The sequence below is a fragment of the Mobula birostris genome, chromosome 11 (assembly GCF_030028105.1).
Source record: "Mobula birostris isolate sMobBir1 chromosome 11, sMobBir1.hap1, whole genome shotgun sequence".
Lineage (NCBI taxonomy): Eukaryota > Metazoa > Chordata > Chondrichthyes > Myliobatiformes > Myliobatidae > Mobula > Mobula birostris.
In genome coordinates, this window is record NC_092380.1 from 74,976,943 (window position 1) to 74,996,284 (window position 19,342).

General features: G+C 40.3%; 1 protein-coding gene across 2 annotated transcripts in view; it reads left to right on the plus strand.

Moving 5' to 3' along the window:
• tub (TUB bipartite transcription factor) overlaps positions 1–19,342 on the plus strand; it is a 233,152-nt gene that overhangs the window by 203,774 nt on the left and 10,036 nt on the right. For both annotated transcript variants that reach the window (XM_072272540.1, XM_072272541.1), the window contains 5 exons: positions 402–590; positions 1,507–1,619; positions 3,471–3,585; positions 11,296–11,394; positions 14,747–14,918. In XM_072272540.1, coding sequence (XP_072128641.1) covers positions 402–590; positions 1,507–1,619; positions 3,471–3,585; positions 11,296–11,394; positions 14,747–14,918 — 688 coding nt within the window. The remainder of the gene's footprint in view (positions 1–401; positions 591–1,506; positions 1,620–3,470; positions 3,586–11,295; positions 11,395–14,746; positions 14,919–19,342) is intronic.

The window sequence follows — 19,342 nt, forward strand, 5'->3', positions numbered from 1 at the left end:
CTGTGTGAAAATGTGTGTACTCACCACACATCTACTGACTGGTTGCATCATGGCCTGGTATGGAAACACTAATGCCCTTGAATAGAAAAGCCTACAAAAATTGGGCTTCACTCGCCCCATTACTGAACTGTTCCCACAGCCAGTGGACTCACTTTCAAGGACTCTTCATCTCATGTTCTTGCTATTTATTGCTTATTTATTTATTATTATTATTTATCTTTGTATTTCCACAGTTTGTTGTCTTTTGCACATCTGCTGGTTGCCTGTCCCATTGGGTGTGGTCTTTCATTGATTCTATTGTGTTTTCTTGCCCACAAGAAAATGAATTTCAAATTTTATATGGTGACATATATGTACTTAGATTAAAAAAAATTAACTTTGAATTTATTTCTGTTTTCCAGGAAGCTGCCTCTGTCTCAACCCCTCCTGCTGATTCTCTAGTAAATGTGGACGACCTCGAGGAGTTTGGGGTGAAACCAGCTCCACAAGGGATCACCATTAAGTGCCGAATCACAAGGGATAAAAAGGGGATGGACCGTGGAATGTATCCTACCTACTACCTCCACCTGGAAAGGGATGATGGCAAGAAGGTTGGTAAACTATTTAGATAGAAAACATTATATTCTGGGTTCAACATAGAAGAAGGTCACAAAACTGCTGTGTGCAGACTGAAATGCTCAGGAATGTTTAAGTTCCTGTTTATGAATACTATGCTCAACTGGTGCACTCCCAATAAAGGATCAAACTGTTCTTCAAGATCCATGTATATTGGCTTCTAAGGAAAGTGCTAACTGAGTAGGTGCCCTTCCAGACAATTCTGATTTAAATTGTTGCCCTCATAAAATAATAGTCTTCAGCTAGTAAGGGGTGGAGCCTTCATGTCCATATGAGGTGAGTGGGAGGTGGACTCATCTGTGAGATTCAATGTTCCCAATAGTGGGGACCGAATGAGCAGCAACAAAGTAAAACCATGTATTCTGATCACATTTGGGTTCCATCTGTGGGTCGAATTTGGGATAATATTCAGGATCACATTCCTATTCGAGATCACCAAAAATCTTTTCATGTAAAATACATCTGACGCTGGGAAACTGTTGAGTATTATTAAAAACATTTTCAAAGAGTAATAGAAATGATAAAACATTTAAACACACTTAATTAAATTTCACAACCATTCAGCTCCATTGAAATGAGTGGATAAGAATTCACAGTTTGATTATGAGGATCCCCACTGAAAAATTCTGCACCTTTGTGGACCCGAAGAGGAGTCCAACTTGAGAATAATGTGAATAGCTGGCACCTAATTTTGGACTTCGATGTTTGCCAATCTCTTCCTGCAAAATCCAGGCCATTTTAAGGAATAGATTATACTTGACCTTTAGACTTGCAGTGGTAGAGATACACAACTTAATTAGGTTGCTGAAGATGTTTGAACTGAAAGATTTATTGCCATCTGGTTTTGTTGTTATTTTCCTCTGTACCTTTAACAGTACCTTTTCTCTTCAGGTCTTCTTATTGGCAGGAAGAAAGAGGAAGAAGAGCAAGACATCAAATTACCTCATCTCTATAGACCCCACTGACCTATCACGTGGTGGAGAGAGCTTTATTGGCAAACTCAGGTATCCCATTGTCATGATTAACAACCTGCTGGTGAATTCTTTCTTAAAGACTTAACAGTGTTGGAAGAAAGCACTTCATTTAAAACAGAATTTCATGCCTACAAGATGCAATAAATTTTTAATAATGGGGACCACACTAGGTAGTACAATAACTCAACAGTGAGATGTACTGTATTTGACTAGTACAAGACGAAAACCTTTTAGGTAAAGGAGAAAAGGTACTGGCTAAAACTGGAGTTATTTTGGCTGAGCATTATGTGACGGTACCAGTGTTTCCACTCAGGCAGCGTGGACCTTTAACACCTGGCATCTGTGCTGCATCCAATCTCCCTGCTAAGGCCGTCAATATAATTGTACTCTCCAAGCTGGGAGATTGATCACAGCAGGCAGTAAATATAGCACTAATGCTCTAGATGTAAATAATTTCCAAAGTTTTACTTCAATTTAAATCCGTCGGTCATTCATGAAGAGAAGCGCATGCCTGGACAATGGTTGCACAACGAAGCATTTAGTCAGGATAGAACTGAAGGTTATTTCAATACAACTCAATATTTATACCTAGCACAGACAGTGAGGCCGAAAGTAGGTACAGTGTGCTAAAAAAAAATCACATTAATTTGAAATTTTCAGCACTGATTGGCTTTGTTCAGTGACTTAATTTTAAGTAGATATAGAGTGAAATGCTGTGCTGTTGTGACATATTTTACAATTACAATAAAGCAATGCAGGGAGTTTCAAAAATGCATGGAGCTAATTCTGTTCTTTTACTACGTTAAAGTTCACTTGCTAGAAGTTTTTTTTCTCTCTTCTCTTTTTGTGCTCTTTGCCTCCCCTTTAGTTCTATATGCCTGTATTAGTCTCTGTACTTCCTCACAGATCCATTAATCTGTGACGTCTCACAACTGGAGTCTGGTACAATGACACCTGCAGGCAACCTCCAGCATGTACAGAAGTGGAAGGCATCAGTAAGCAGGGTTTGATCACAGCCAATGGAACTTTGGATTTTAAGTTCTAAGTAAATGTATTAGCAAAGGATGTATATGTCACCATACGTCACTTGAGATTCATTTTCTTCCAGGCATTCACAGTGTAACAAAGAAATACAATAGAATTACCAAAAAAATTACACAAACAAAGAATGATAAACAACCAATGTGCAAAAGAATAATCTGTGCAAATACACAACTATTTTACAGACATGTGCATGACCACATACTCAGCAAGAACATTTTGGTAAGGATGATCTGTCTGTTCAACAGTTTGTCTAGATGTTCTTAAACATATTTAGGGCAATTACAGGTTGCTTACATGTTCCATAAATCTCAACTATTATAACTCCCCCTAGCTCCCATTCTCTGTGCCCACATGTCAAAACTGGCACTCAGTTATTCATATCTGTTTATTTTGAATTGGAACTTTGAGAAGGTCAATCAGCACATTAGCATTGCTCCTCTTTCCCCTGGTGTTGAGGCTATGAAGCTGCCTAGTGGTGCCTGTTCCATGAAATTTAAGTAACCTGATAACCGCCTCATTTTAAAAGAGCAAAGGGGAATAATTTTTTGAGATTTTCAGGTTCTTAGTGCCTTGCAATATTCCTTGGGTTTTGCCAACTTCTCAAGAAAGTCCAGTGTGGTATTTTGTAATTAGTGGCTAGGTGTGGACAATTTCAAAAGCTTTCGAGGGGCTCACCCCTCAGTGACTGTGAAGCAAATGAAAACCTATATAATGGGCAGTTCCTACACGGGAATAATGTTGGTAGCCATAAAATTTACATCATGGGGAAAAATGCTGTTAATTTGAATGATAATGTAATATATCCATTAAGTATGTCATTATGAATTTATATTGCAGATCAAATCTCATGGGCACCAAGTTTACAGTGTATGATAATGGAGTGAATCCAGAAAAAGGAACTTCAAGCTTAGATGCGTGTAATTTGCGTCAAGAGCTAGCCGCCATATGTTACGTGAGTATTTTGTTCGGAAAGGATTTTACAATTACATTAAATCTGCAGCCAAATTTCCATCTCCTGGTCTTAAAGACAATGCTTGAAAATATTATTGCTCAGACTGAAATGTGACTGCACCCGAACAACAAAGTCATACTGCACAGATGAAAGCACTTGAATTTTGATGCAGGACTAGCTTTTGATTTATCCACTACCTCATGATCATGAGAATGTAAGAACAAACATGTCAAGTATGTTTGAAGTGAAGTCTTTTCATTCCTTAAGAGAAAACTTTCAACTTTTTTGACCCTTGCTGTTTCCATCTGACAATTCCAGCAAATAAAACTAAAATCATCTTTACTTCCCTTACTGTTACTTCAGAGCTAGTCTAAATGAAGACAGTGAAGTATGATGCAATTTAGCGGCCTGTGTAAGTTCTGGTTTTTTTCTTAGTGTAGACAGAAGGACTTTGCACTTTTGTATGAGGAACATAATCTTGACATTTGCTCGGCATAAAGATGGGGGACTTGGAAAGCAGGTTGTGGCATGGTCAAACAGGTAACGAATGCAAATTAATGTGTTACTGGAAGGACACAAGAAGATTTGAAATAAAATAATTTGAAATTCCTTAGAAGTATGAATGTAGATAAAGTCTGAATTGAAAGAAAGACTAGTGGGGTAGCATCTTATACATTTTATACATTGGCTTTAAGTAGAGGTGAAAGGGAATAATAACCATTTTACTGGCCAGGCCAAGCGAAGGATAGCATTATTTGTCACGTGAAATTTTGCATGACCAATGCAGTCCAAAGATGTACTAGGGGCAGTCCATAAGTGTCACGCTTCCGGCACCAACGTAGCATGCCCACAGCTTACTAATCCTAAAATGTACATCTTTAGGGTGTGGAAGAAAACTGGAGCCTCCAAGTACATCCACTCGGTCACAGACAGAACATACAAACATACAGGCTGTGGCGGGAATTGAACCCTGAATGCTGGTACCTTAAAGCGTAACACTAACCACTGTGCTTCTGTGCCGTCCTTCTGAGGGGGATACAAAGCCTAATGGATATACACAATCATCTGTCATAGGGAGGAGTTTGAGGTACAGTACTAGAATGGTTTCAGCTGGACCTGGGTAGGATGTGCAGGTATGTAATCAAAGAGCAGCTCTTAAAGTGGCAATATTCACTGCAATCTACAGCTACAAGAAGAGGCTGTCAGCTGGAAAGGCTGAATCAGAGGCAGCAGGCACCAGATAACATGATTTGTGAGGCAGACATTGAGGGAAAGATGTTGAAATGATTGAAGCACCACTCAAAGACTGAAGGCAGACTAAAATCAAAACACTCTAAATGCTGAAAACTTGAAGCAAAGACAGAAAATGCTGGAGGCACCCAGAAGGTCAGGCAGTAGCAATGGAGAGATAAGTAGAATTAATGGTTCAGTTCTGTGAGGTCTCAGTGGAAAGAGATCTTACCAATGAAACACTCTGGTGCTGTCGGCTGCGTAAGTTTAGGGAAACGTGTGAGATTGAGGTGCAAGCCCAAACTGATACCCCCTGCTTGTGTGGCTGCTGCGTGATTTGTTACCCTGTTACAAATCAGTACCATGAAATATCAGACAGTACACCCCATGTCATTAAACGATTTAGCTTTATAATTCTTAATTTGATTAAAGAAAATGCAAAAGGAAGAATAGGGCCTATTTTAATCAAACAGTCCAACGTGCGCAAATTGGAGCTCACAGTTTCCGCTTTGCCAATCCTCCTTCAATCACCCCAGCCGTCGTCGGATCATGGCCTCACTGTGGGTCGAGTCCTATGACCTCTTCTCTCCGGCATCTTCTCCCTTCATCTCCCGCCGAACAAAAGGCCCAGCTCACACACCAGTGTCAGGCACACAACAGGAAAAGCATTGGACGGTTCATATTTCAATGCACCCGTTATCTCTAACCAAAACTCAAACACTGCTTCTACAGGAAGACCATTACGTTAACAGTGAAACCTTTCCCCGGGTGTTACAACAAGAACATCCACAGGTGAAGAACCTGTGGTTCTGTTATTAATAACAACTTAGTGAAAACTGTCCCTTAACTTGCAATCAAACAGACCTTTCATGTTAAGACTCATGGCTTCAATAAAGTTCCATAAGATTCTTCAACATAAGTGCCCTCCAATCCTACAGCAGCATGATCAAGTATACATTGCATGCCATTTGATGTCCCTGCTGATCTATGGATCAGTGCAACACCAGACTGAGAACCCCAATACAGTTCCACAATTTGCACAACGGTACTGCAATCGATTTTACAGCTTCAAATCTATCACTACTTGATTAAGTTTTTTGGATGGCTTATTCTTAGCATGGAAAATCAGGAATTAGCAATTTATGGTAGCCATAAAGAAAGAGAGAAGAAAGATTAAGAGTAATCATTTTATTTAAAAAATTCGAAAGTTTGCTCAAAGTTACTGTAGACTGTCAGAACTCTTACAGAGTCATAGAGCACTACTACAACAAAGAAGGCCGCCCTTTGGCACATCTAATCATTGAGGAATTGTTATTCTGCCCAGTCCCATCGGCCTAATCCTGGACCAAAGCCATCCATATCCCTCCAATCCATGTACTTATTCAAACTCCTCTGAAGTGTTGCAATTGAACCCGCATCCACCTCTTCCGCTGGAAGCTCATTCCACACTCTGATCACCCTATGGATGAAGGTATTTTCCCTCAGGTGCCTTCAATATATCACCTTTCACCCTTAACCCATGGCCTCCAGTTTTGGTCTTACCCAAATGCAATGAAAAAGGCTGCTGTATTAACCCTATCTATATCCCTTATAATTTTGTGTACCTCTATTAAATCACCTCTCATTTTCCTACACCCCATGGAAGTAAGTCCTAACCTATTCAACCTTTCCCTATAACTCAGGTCCTCATGTCCCAGCAACATCCTTGTAAATTTTCTCTGTACTCTTTCAATCTTAATGATAACTTTCCTGTACATAGGTGACTAGAACTGCACATGATACTCCATATCTGGTCCCACAAACATCTTATACAACTTCAACGTAACATCCCAACTCCTGTACTTTGATTTGTGAACGCCAAAGTGTCAAAAGCTCTCTTTATGACCCTTTCTACCAGTGAAACCGCTTTCAACAAATTATGGATCTGTTTTCTCAGAGGCCTTTGTTCTGTTGCGCTCCTCACTGCCCTGCCATTAACTGTGTAAGTCCTATCCTACTGTGTCTTGCCAAAGTGCAACATTTCACAATGGTCTACATTAAACTCCATCTGCCATTTTTCAGCCCGTTTTTCCAACTGGTTTTGATAGTCTTCCTTGCTGTCCACTACACCCCCAGACTTGGTGTGATCCATAAATTTGCTGATTTCTGCGGTTCACTAGTAGTCATGGGCCGCCAGTCAGAGAGCAACCATCTACATAGCTCTCTGGCTTCTCCTGCTAAGCCAATGTCTAATCCAATTTACTACTTCATCTTGAATGCCAAGCAACAGAACCTTTTTGGCCACCATCCCATGTGGTACCTTGTCAATGACCTTGATAAAGTTCATGTAGATAATGTCCACAGCCTTTCCTCCATGATCAGTTCCTGGTAACCTCCTTGAAATCTATAAGATTGGCTAGACGTGATCTACCACCCACAAAACCATGTTGGCTATCTTTAATCAGCCCTGTCTATTCAAATACGTATATATTAGTCCTGATGAATAGTCTCGGTCCAAAACGTCGACTGTCTACTCTTTTCCATAGATGCTGTCTAGCCTGCTGAGTTCTTCCAGCATTTTGTGAGTGTTACTGGGAATTCCAGCATGTGCAGATTTTCTCATATTGTGTACGTATATATCATGTTGCTTGGCATACCTTCCTATAACTTACCCACTACCGACATCAGGACCACTGGCCTTTAATTTCTTTGCTTATTCTTACAGTCTTGCACAATGGAACAACAATATCAATTGTCCAATCCTCCTGGTCAAACCCTAGGGACTTTAACTCTTTAATTTGCCTCAATACAGCAAGCAACTCCTATTCTGTAATCTATATATGGTCCATGACCTCACTACAGTTTTGCCTGAGTTCTATAAACACTGTGAACATCTCCCAGGTAATTACAGATGCAAAAAAAAAATCCATTTAAGATCTTCCCCATCTCTTTCAGCTCCATGCAATGGTCACCACACTGAAGTTCAAGTGATGTTCAAATTTTGTCCCTTGCTATCCCTTTACTCTTAATACACCTGTAGAAGCCCTTTAGAAATCTCCTTCGCCTTGTCTGCCAAAGCAATCTCATGCCTTCTTTTAGCCATCCTAATTTCCCTCTTGAGTGTTCCCTTGCTCCTCAAGCACCTTATTTATTCCTTACTGCTATACACCTCCTTCTTCTTAACTAGGGCCTCCATAGCCTTTAAAAAGCAAGGTTCCCTAAACCTGCTAGCGTTGCCTTTTATAAGTAGGAACATGCAAACTCTGTACTTCGTATTTCACTTTGGAGGTCTCGCTCTTGACAAGCATTCATTTGCCAGAAAACAAACTATTCCAATTCACATTTGTCAAAATCTTTCTGATGCCATCAAAATTGGCCTTTCTCCAACTTACCAGATCTCAACCCAAGGACCAGTCTTATCCCTTTTCATAATTATCTTGAAATTAATGGAATTATGATCACTAGATCCAAAGTGATCCTTTACACACACTACATACGTCTCTCTCACTGCAAACTTGATGATGTTAATATAATCCCATTAATGTGGTCAACCCTGTTTTAATCCTCAGTTTCACCCGTATAACCACATTAGATGAACCCTCCAGTCTGTCCTCTCTGACCATGACTTTCCCTGTCTAGTAATGCCACCGCACCCGCTCTATCATGTCTAAAACAATGGAAGCCCAGAACACTGAGCTACCAGACCTTCTCCTCCTGCAACAAGTCTCACTAATGGCCACATGGTCACAATTTCACTTGCTGATCCATGTTCTAAGTTCATCTGCCTTACCTACAATATTCCTTGCATTGAGATAGATGTAACACAGAACTTTAGTCTCACCTAGCTCAACCTTTCAGTTCCTGTCTTTGTAGGTAGGTTTAACATGTTCTTTCTGCACAACCATTCCACTAGTTGCCCTGGCACTCTAGTTCCTATGCCCCTGTAACTCTAGTTTATATCCTCACCCCTTCCCTGTAGAAGCAGCACTAGTAAACCTTCCTGTTAGGATATTGGTCCCCTTCCAGTTGTACCATTTCCACAAGCCCCATTTTCCGTGTAAGAGAGCCCAATGATTCAAAAATCTGAAACCCCCAACCTCTCTCCTGCATCATCTCCTTAGCCACATGTTAAACTGTATTATTGTCCTATTTCTAGCCTCACTAGCACATGGCATGTGCAGCAGTCCTGAGGTCACCATTCTAGAGATCCTGTCCTTTAACTTGCCACCTGCCTAACTGAACCTGCTCTGCAGGACCTCGACATCCATTCTGCCTATATTATTGCTACTGACATGAACCAAGGCCTCTGGTTGCACACCCGCCTCCTTAAGGATGCAATGGAATTGATTCAAGACATCACTAATCCTTGACACCTGGGAGGCAACATACCTTACGGGAATCTTGTTCTCATCTACAGGACCTCCTGTCTGTTCCCTTAACCAATGAATCCCCAATCAGTGCTATGCCTCGCCCCCCCCGCCCCCATCTTTCCTTCTGAGTCCCAGGGCCAGGCAGTGCCAGAGGCCTGACTGCTATGTCTTTCCTCTGTGAGGTCATTCCCACCAACATTATCCATAACAATATACTTTTTTATTGAGGGCAATGGCCACAGGAATACCCTTCCCTAGCTGTCTGTCTGCTTTCCCTCTTTTGATGGTCCCGCAGTTAGCTGTGTCCTGCACCTTAGATGATCCTGAATCATTCAGAGTTCATCCAGCTCCAGCTCCAACGTTCAAAGAAAAATAAAGACTTCAAGCTGGGATGGATATTAACACACAGCAGGGAAATAGGATTAATCTGAGATTGTTCAGATAAAGAGTTGAGGTTGTTCACAATTTGGCCTCTTTCGGTGCTGGAGATTTCTGTGATCCTGTAATGGAAATCTGCAGCCTGTGCTATCTTGTACAAGGTAGGCTGTTGAAGAATTTGGCTTTGATGAGAGATTGGATATTACAGTAATGCTAACTGGTAAGTTATCAGGTCCCTTGTTGCTTTCTTTTGAAATGTTTTACTTCATGAACTAAATATAGATAATTGGAAATTAAAAACTTACATGTATTTAGCAATTAACAGTTATTGTTCATCAGGAGTTTAATTCCACATTAATCTTCAGGGAGCGATGTTTCAGAAAGGCAGGCTCCATTATTAAGGACCTCCAGCACTCAGGGCATGCCCTTTTCTCACTGTTACCATCAGGTAGGAGGTGCAGAAGCCTGAAGGCACACACTCAGCGATTCAGGAACAGCTTCTTCCCCTCTGCCATCCGATTCCTAAATGGACATTAAACCCGTGAACACTGCCTCACCTTTTTAATATATATTATTTCTGTTTTTTGCATGATTTTAATCTATTCAAAATGTGTATTCTGTAATTGATTCGCTTATTCATTTATTATTATTATTTTATTATTTTCTTCTTCTTCTATATTATGTATTGCATTGAACTGCTGCTGCTAAGTGAACAAATTTCCGTACACATGCCGGTGATAATAAACCTGAATGTGACACTCAATAAGTTAGTTTGCTTGCATGCATCTATCGACGGGGTGTGAGGTACACTACAAGGGACAAGGGTACAGGGAGGAGGGTAAACGAGGTGTTGGGCCTTAGATTAATTCTGTCATGATCTTATTAAAGGGCAGAGCACATTCATGGGGCCCACTTGTTCCTCCTGCTCCTACTTCTGTTGTTTACCAAGCTTCATTAATTATACTACAAGTACAAATCAATACATTTTAATAGGTTTTCTAACAATTGCCTTGCCTCTCTATTAGAACACTCTTTCACACCCACACCACGGTAGAAATTAGAAAGGTTCTGCTTCAACTCATGAAGTCTGAATTTGGTTCCTTGATTTATGACAAAGACTGTTGCTGGTGTTTAAATTAGAAGGATTTAACGAAAGATTCTCTCCCCCCGCCCCCCACAACTGCCGCCATTATCACCGTTATCTTCAAGGCCCTTTCCCAGAGAAGATGATAGTAGGTTTACAATTAAATATTGAAATTAAGGATATTTTTTTGAAGGACATTAATTGAATAGGAGATTTGATTTGGTACATTAAAATATATAATCATGGATCAAATTAGCATAAATTTATAAGCATAACTTAATTGTGTAGTAACATTTATGTGGACACAATGCCCCAGACTTGCACTAGAGAGACTAAAACAATAGACAAGCCGTTTTGTGATGAGCTTCTCTGGACTTTTTAATCTAAAATCAATCTGAAAAGTAGTTCTTGGTCACTTACTGATTGCCTTGACTCTTCATTTGCATGTTTCTTACTTGCTAATATTTATTCTAATTACCACCAGCTTGAAAAACATAGCCACTGTCTGCAAAGTATCTCTTCCTTAATGAGTGGCTGTAAAGTGGTATTAATCTAATAAAGCCGATTGATGAGAATTTCATTAAGACCCAATTCTGTACATTTGAAATGGTTGTTTAAATCTATTGATAACATAAGAAGTAATTTTTTTTTCTCTATTCTTCCCCTTAGGAAACAAACGTTCTGGGTTTCAAGGGACCTCGGAAGATGAGTGTAATCATTCCAGGCATGAATATGGATCATGAAAGAGTTTCCATTAGGCCTCGCAATGTAAGTTGCAATGCATTAACAACATTAGCCAGTGCCATTTTGAGGTCACGAAGAGTGACTTGCATACCAGGTGAACAGCAAATTTACCCTCAGCATTACTAAATTTTCCTGAGACTGAAACTAGACTAAGGACCAGGACCAGACAAGCTTGGGGAAGATAGTTTGATTTTCACAGTTTGCTCTGCTAAAAAGCAAAAGCTCTCAGAGACCTAGTCATTAATAGTATTAGAGCAAGAGACAGCGAGGCAAATGGAAAAAATAGACTTATTTTAAAAACAGCGGTATTCTTATTGCTTGGCTTGATCAGGGAAATATGCAGAATATTCTGGGCAAACCGAAAATTACATGTAGCAACTGTGCAAGTCTTAACACAAATTTCTGAGGTTACTAAGCAGATCAGGAGTAAAGAGGGAGAGATTAAAGATTTTTGACGGGTTTGAGGGGGGAAAAGGATTTTGCACTGAAGGCTTTTAGATCAAGGGATCCATCAGCGAAAGATATCATGAGGCATCATACTGACAAAAAAAAAGGTTAATGACTGCACTAGGGGATATTCGAGGGAATAGGGTCATGTAATGATTTCATGTGCAGCATGTGGTCTCCTCCTGTGCTACAGTTTCTTTTGCTCTGTAAAATATTCTTTTATGCTGCAGCAGAGGGTGGGACACAGATAATACTTCTGAACTGCCTTAAGATGTTGTGTAAGAAGAACTGTTTCTTGCACTCAGTTTGTTTAGGGCAGATAATTTAATTGTGTAAAATTCAAGAACAAAATAACCTGAGGGTCCCAGTTCACCTTCATTCAAATGCTGAGTCCAAGCTAGAGACCAAAGAGATCAGATCTTTTGACAGTGCATAAACCGGACAACCTGACCACAACCTGTGTGGGGAAGCAGATATCATATGATCAAAGCTCCAGGAAAACATGCAGAGTTGACGTTTACTGTGGTGGTGTACCTGTGATTTTGTTACAGTAGTTGTCATTTCTACGATTGTTTTACAATTTGGATACACCTTATTTACATGAAATATTTCCTTTAAGGGACAAGTAATATCATTGGATGCAAGCTGAGAGATGTAATTATCTTTGTAACACGGTCCAGGCAAAAATAACACATGCAGCTAAACTGCATTTTCTCCCAGGAGGCATTGAACTGGTGCCTATTACAGGCACTTTTTATGAGCAAGCTGTTACTATTAGTGCTTGAAAAGAAATAAAATGTGACAGATAAGGGAAATTCAACACTAACTGTGAATCATTAATTTTTTATTCAGCCAAAGGGAAACATTTTGTTTAATTAGCATATCGGTCCAATGGTGACTCAGTAAAATGGATTGTGTTAATTCTGCTGACTAAGTACAGAATATCTCTTGAATGTGTCACTGTTCTGTTTACCTTTATTAAGCTTTTATCCATTAGGAACAAATTTGCTTTTGCTATCAGCTAATTAGCTTGAGGATATTGGAGAAAATGGCATCTTCATCACGAAGTAGTGAGATCAGGCAACGGTCTGAGTTTAACTGAGTGGAGCCTACCACCTGTATTCTTCATAGTCCCAAATTTTTATGTCTTTGAATCTTGTTAGCCCGGATAATCACAGGACAAAGCAGGAAGATCCTGAGTGGCAGCATGTCCTTGAATGACACAATGCAGTGATGTGGCTGGGACAGAGCAAATTCATCCTCAAAGTTTCTCTGAAAGCCTTTGTCTGGCTTTGTCAGCTAGTTATGGAATCAAATTCATGGGCCCACCATTGGTACTGACCATCATACACCCACTTATACTAATCCTACATTAACTCCATTTTTATTCTCCTCCCTCGCTGTATAGTAGTCATTATTTTACAGTGGCCAATTAACCTACAAACTTGCACATCCTTGCTGTGTGGAAGGAAACCAGAGCACCTGAGGGAATCTCATACAGTCAAAGCAAGCACATGCAAACTCCAGATAGGCACCACCCAAGGTCAAGATTAAGCTTGTCCAGTGCTGCGAGGTAGCAGATCTACCAGCAACACCGATGTGTTGCCTGAACTATCAAAGCTGTTAAGGTTTTCAATAAGCATGTTGGTGCTAGCTTTCTCCACTTCTAGACTTAGCTGGTGCAGATGCAGAAGGCTGCTTTGCTGATCTGAACCATTATAGTCAACTAACATGGTCTGAGTAGCAGCTGGATCTGTAACAGAGAGGAACCCCTGGCACTCACCATGCCAAAAGCTTTTGCAGTCGGCAAAGGCTAAACCCCAGGTGGCAGGCTGAAGTATTTAAAAACAATTAAAAAGATCAAACTATTTTAAACCAGGTTTCTAAAACTGAAAACTTGGTTTAAAAATGATTTAAGAAATAAAACATAAGTGATGTGAAATACTACAAAATAGAATAAAAATATTAGGAATTTTGTGTCTAGAAAAGGAATTTGCCTCTGGTCACAGTCCTGCAATCTCCATAGAAATCATTGGGGTCTTGTGTCCTGTACCAGTTCTAACCTGGTGTAGAATCTGAAATGACTCTGAGAATCTTAGCAAAACCAAGGAGTCCAGTGGCAAACCAAACCAAAAGGTTTAAAGTTCCAAACCTGTCACCAAATACAGGATTTGTGAATTTCACAGAGCATACATGGATTACAGTCATTTAAACTGCCAAACGCCAACTGAATATATTGGCCATTGAATACAATCTGGCTTGGAGTTCAGTGTTGCTAATATCTAGACAGACTATCTATGACAAACTAAAGGTAAAATTTAGTAAAAAAGAGATAAATAAAATTAATAGATAAAACATATTTATGTAATTAAGAAGTAAACAAAGCACAGATAATTGAAAACATGCTCACCCTTCTCCGTAAAGCTCTACAATTCCTGTTGAAATGGGTGACCTCTTGGAGTGATATCAGATCAGAGGCCATTGATTCCCTCCAGCTCCTGCTCTGCAATCTGACTCCACAATGAGTTTTGTGGCGGAGCAGATCCAGGAAATAGTTGGCTGAGCTTGGCCAGTAACCTAGTTTCTGACACTCTTCTGTTCATTATCTGTGCTATTTTCTTTTACTCCTCCCTGAACATCTGGTGTTGACTGCAGTGGGTTGTGCATGAGGATATTGGGGAGGATGAGCATGGAGTTAGATTTCACATGCCATTTGTGATAAATATTGTAAGAAAGTGCTAGCTTTAAATTTTTCTGAGAGGAATACTTTATAAATCATGGATGTCAAAAATCTGTTTTCTTCACCTCCCATAGCCCAGATGTTGAGCTGATGTTAGACCTGTTCACTCATCAATGATTGACTTTATTTTAGATTCTTGAATCAACCTTTGACATCACAGGTTACCAGCTAATTTCTGTTTTTATGAAGGAGCATGAAACCTTGCTGGCACGCTGGCAGAACAAAAACACAGAGAGTGTAATTGAGCTACACAACAAAACCCCAGTATGGAATGATGACACACAATCCTATGTCCTTAATTTTCATGGTCGAGTTACACAGGCCTCTGTGAAGAATTTCCAAATTATTCATGATAATGACCGTAAGTAGAAACTTTAAGAGATAATTACAATGAATAGTTACTTGAGCACTGTACTAAATGGGACCTGTGGATCTATACTCCATTACAAAGGATTAAGCATTATATTAAAGTTGTAACGTTGTTGTTTTAACAATGGACATTTGCATTCAATTTAGCGCATTATTCTCTTCCTTCATGTACTTAATTTCCATTACTAGCATCTGTGCTTCCACCTTAAACAACAAATTGTTGACTTGTGCATGTTGCTAACAATGATAAAATTGTTGCATTAAATTGCATGTATAATTCTGGAAGAAATAATACTAGATATCAAAGTGATATGAAACAAGACTGACTTTATGCTTGATGCAGAAGAGATCCAAAATTCTGGATGTTGCTGATGTAATGGAAAAGTAACTGCTATTCCCCCATCAGCACAAACCTATAGACAGCTTTGAGTCCTTCAGAATGGTTCCAAATAGATTTGGACCCAGATATCTTTGGCTTTACCATTGAACATTCAAGTGTAAAGGATAAACATTCACTAAGAACTGTGAGAACTTTTGAGAACCTGGAGAGAACTGTGTTCATAGGCTGCCTGAAAGGTAATTCTTAGAAGTTCTTGCCCATCCTTTCTGGCCCACCAATGATAAATGGAAGCTCTTCAGCAGCCAAACCTTGTTCTGCGCACCTGTCCTTGTTCTGATACCATCAAGTTTAGCAGAGCTATAGATGCAGCATCCCATATCCAACAGAAATGTGTCCAGTAATTGCTGCTAATAACCATGTACCCTTCCCACTATCAATGAGAATAAATTTAAATAAATATAAATTATATTTATAGGTTCAATGCACGCGGGACATCCTGCTGTCTTTCTTGGCCAATTAATAGCTTCCAAAGGGAGGATGCTTTTGCATATAACTATAATAAATAGTCACTCAGCAAAATCCCACGAAAGCATTAAGAGATCAGTTTACCGATCTCTTTTGGCATTTCTGATTGAGGATAAATATTAGTCAGCATAATCCCATGGCCTTTCACATATAGTTACAGAACATGTAACATTTTGTTTCCATTCCTGAGTGGAGAGTACTACCCATAGCCCTAAGATTTTCACAAAGAAAAAAACATTTGGAATAAATTAATATTTCAACAATAACTTAAAAAAACACATGGGGGAGTACACAGTTCAGCCTTTTAAGTCTGTTCTGTCATTCAGTAAGATCTATCCCAAATTAGATTCTCTGATTATCCAACAATTTATTGATCTGATTCATGAGAAAGTTGAACAATAGAATCTCTATAACCCTGAAACTGAAAATTCCAAAGATTCAAAATCATTAGAAGAAAGAAATTCTACTTTTTTCACTGCTAAATGAATATCCCCTTCCATGGCTCTACTTCAAAGGAAGGGGAAACAACTCCTCTGCATCTCCCTTGCCGAGCCCAAAAAACCTTGCATGTTTCAATATCAGCTTTCATTCTTCTAGACTTCAGGGAGCAAAGGCTGCCCAAAAGTCTCTCCTCTGTATGATCCTGTCATACCAGAAACCAGTTGAGTGAACCATTTTCATGTAAAGGCAAGGATATCCTTCAATGGGTAAGGAAACCAAAACTGTACACATCAATATTCTGCCTTGTGCCCAGCTGTATCACCATGCAGCTTCTTTGAGTTTTCTTTATATATTCCCATCAGTTGTTGTACTGTCCACAAATTTAGGTGCACCACATTCTGTCACTTCAGTGAAATCATTGATTATAAATAACTTAGTCCTGCACTGATACTCACAATGCTGGGTGTGTTACAGCCTGATAGCTGAACATAGCTATTAATGGTATCACCACAAAGTAACACCAGATTACAGAAAATTATGGTCTTGCAATTACAGTACTTTTTATTTTAACCCTATGCACATGATAAAATTAAGTTACTTACTCGAGGCAGTAAGATAGTAATTGAAATACTTTCTAGATGTTCTCCTGTGAACTGAAAGAATGCATTAAAAAAACTTGGTTTATCAAACTAATATTACCTATATTTTAGTAATAATTTTTGGCAGGTGTAAATTATTTCTGGAGGAATTATAATGCCTATGAATTGCTTTCCTGTGTCATTGGTGAGAAGGCTTAACCATTTTCTCACCCCTATACTGTAAGACCACATTCCTTTCACCACACACAGACTTGCCCTGCATTTATCTCCCCGTACAGAGAATCCGGGTGGGACAGTTGGTTTCTTTAATACTTTCTGGGCAACCTGCAAGACTTCCCTTAGTGAACACTGCCATTGCCGATGGTGCTCTGTCTCATAGGACAAGAGTGTAGAACATAGAACAGTACAGCCCAGTACAGGCCCTTCGGCCCACAATGTTGTGCCGACCCTTAAACCCTGCCTCCCATATAACCCCCCACCTTAATTTCCTCCATATTCCTCCAGTACTCTCTTAAACTTCACTAGTGTATCTGCCTCCACCACTGATTCAGGCAGTGCATTCCATGCACCAAACACTCTCTGAGTAAAAAGCCTTCCTCTAATATCCCCCTTGAACTTCCCACTCCTTACCTTAAAGCCATGTCCTCTTGTATTGAGCAGTGGTGCCCTGGGGAAGAGGCGCTGGGTGTCCACTCTATCTATTCCTCTTAATATCTTGCATACCTCTATCATGTCTCCTCTCATCCTCCTTCTCTCCAGAGAGTAAAGCCCTAGCTCCCTTAATCTCTGATCATAATGCATACTCTCTTAACCAGGCAGCATCCTGGTAAAGCTCCTCTGTACCCTTTCCAACGCTTCCACATCCTTCCTATAGTGAGGCGACCAGACACGGTACTCCAAGTGTGGCCTAACCAGAGTTTTATAGAGCTGCATCATTACCCTGCGACCCTTAAACTCTATCCCTCGACTTATGAAAGCTAACACTCCATAAGCTTTCTTAACTACCCTATCCACCTGTGAGGCAACTTTCAGGGATCTGTGGACATGTACCCCAAGATCCCTCTACTCCCCCACACTTCCAAGTATCCTGCCATTTACTTTGTACTCTGCCTTGGAGTTTGTCCTTCTAAATTGTACCACCTCACAGTTCTCCGGGTTGAACTTCATCTACCACTTCTCAGCCCACTTCTGCATCTTATCAATGTCTCTCTGCTATCTTCGACAATCCTCTACACTATCCACAACACCACCAACCTTTGTGTCGTCTGCAAACTTGCCAACTCACCCTTCTACCCCCACATCCAGGTCGTTAATAAAAATCACGAAAAGTAGGGGTCCCAGAACCGATCCTTGTGGGACACCACTAGTCACAACCCTCCAATCCAAGTGTACTCCCTTCACCATGACCCTCTGCTTTCTGCAGGCAAGCCAGTTCTGAATCCACCTGGCCAAACTTCCCTGGATCCCATGCCTTCTGACTTCCTGAATAAGCCTACCGTGTGGAACCTTGTCATGTGCCTTACTAAATATCCAAGTAGATCACATCCACTGCACTACCCTCATCTATATGCCTGGTCACCTCCTCAAAGAACTCTATCAGGTTTGTTAGATATGATCTGCCCTTCATAAAGCCATGCTGACTGTCCCTGATCAGACCATGATTCTCTAAATGCCCAGAGATCCTATCTCTAAGAATCTTTTCCAACAGCTTTCCCACCACAGATATAAGGCTCATTGATCTATAATTACCCGGACTATCCTTACTACCTTTTTTGAACAAGGGGACAACATTCGCCTCCCTCCAATCCTCCGGTACCATTTCCGTGGACAACGAGGACATAAAGATTCTAGCCAGAGGCTCAGCAATCTCTTCCCTCACTTCGTGGAGCAGCCTGGGGAATATTCCGTCAGGCCCTGGGGACTTATCCGTCCTAATGTATTTTAACAACTCCAACACCTCCTCTCCTTTAATATCAACATGCTCCAGAACATCAACATCATTCATATTGTCCTCACCATCATCAAGTTGCCTCTCATTGGTGAATACTGAAGGGAAGTATTCATTGAGGACCTCGCTCACTTTCACAGCCTCCAGGCACATCTTCCCATCTTTATCTCTAATCGGTTCTATCTTCACTTCTGTCATCCTTTTGTTCTTCACATAATTGAAGAATGCCTTGGGATTTTCCTTTACCCTACTCACCAAGGCCTTCTCATGCTCCATCCTCAGCCCCTTCTTAAGCTTCTTTCTTCCTACCCTATATTCCTCAATAGACCCATCTGATCCTTGCTTCCTAAACCTCATGTATGCTGCCTTCTTCCACCCGACAAGATTCTCCACCTCACGTCACCCATGGTTCCTTCACCCTACCATTCTTTATTTCTCACTGGGACAAAGTTATCCCTAGCATCCTGCAAGAGATCCCTAAACATTGACCATATGTCCATAGTACATTTCCCTGCAAGAACATCATCCCAATTTACACCCGCAAGTTCTAGCCTTATAGCCTC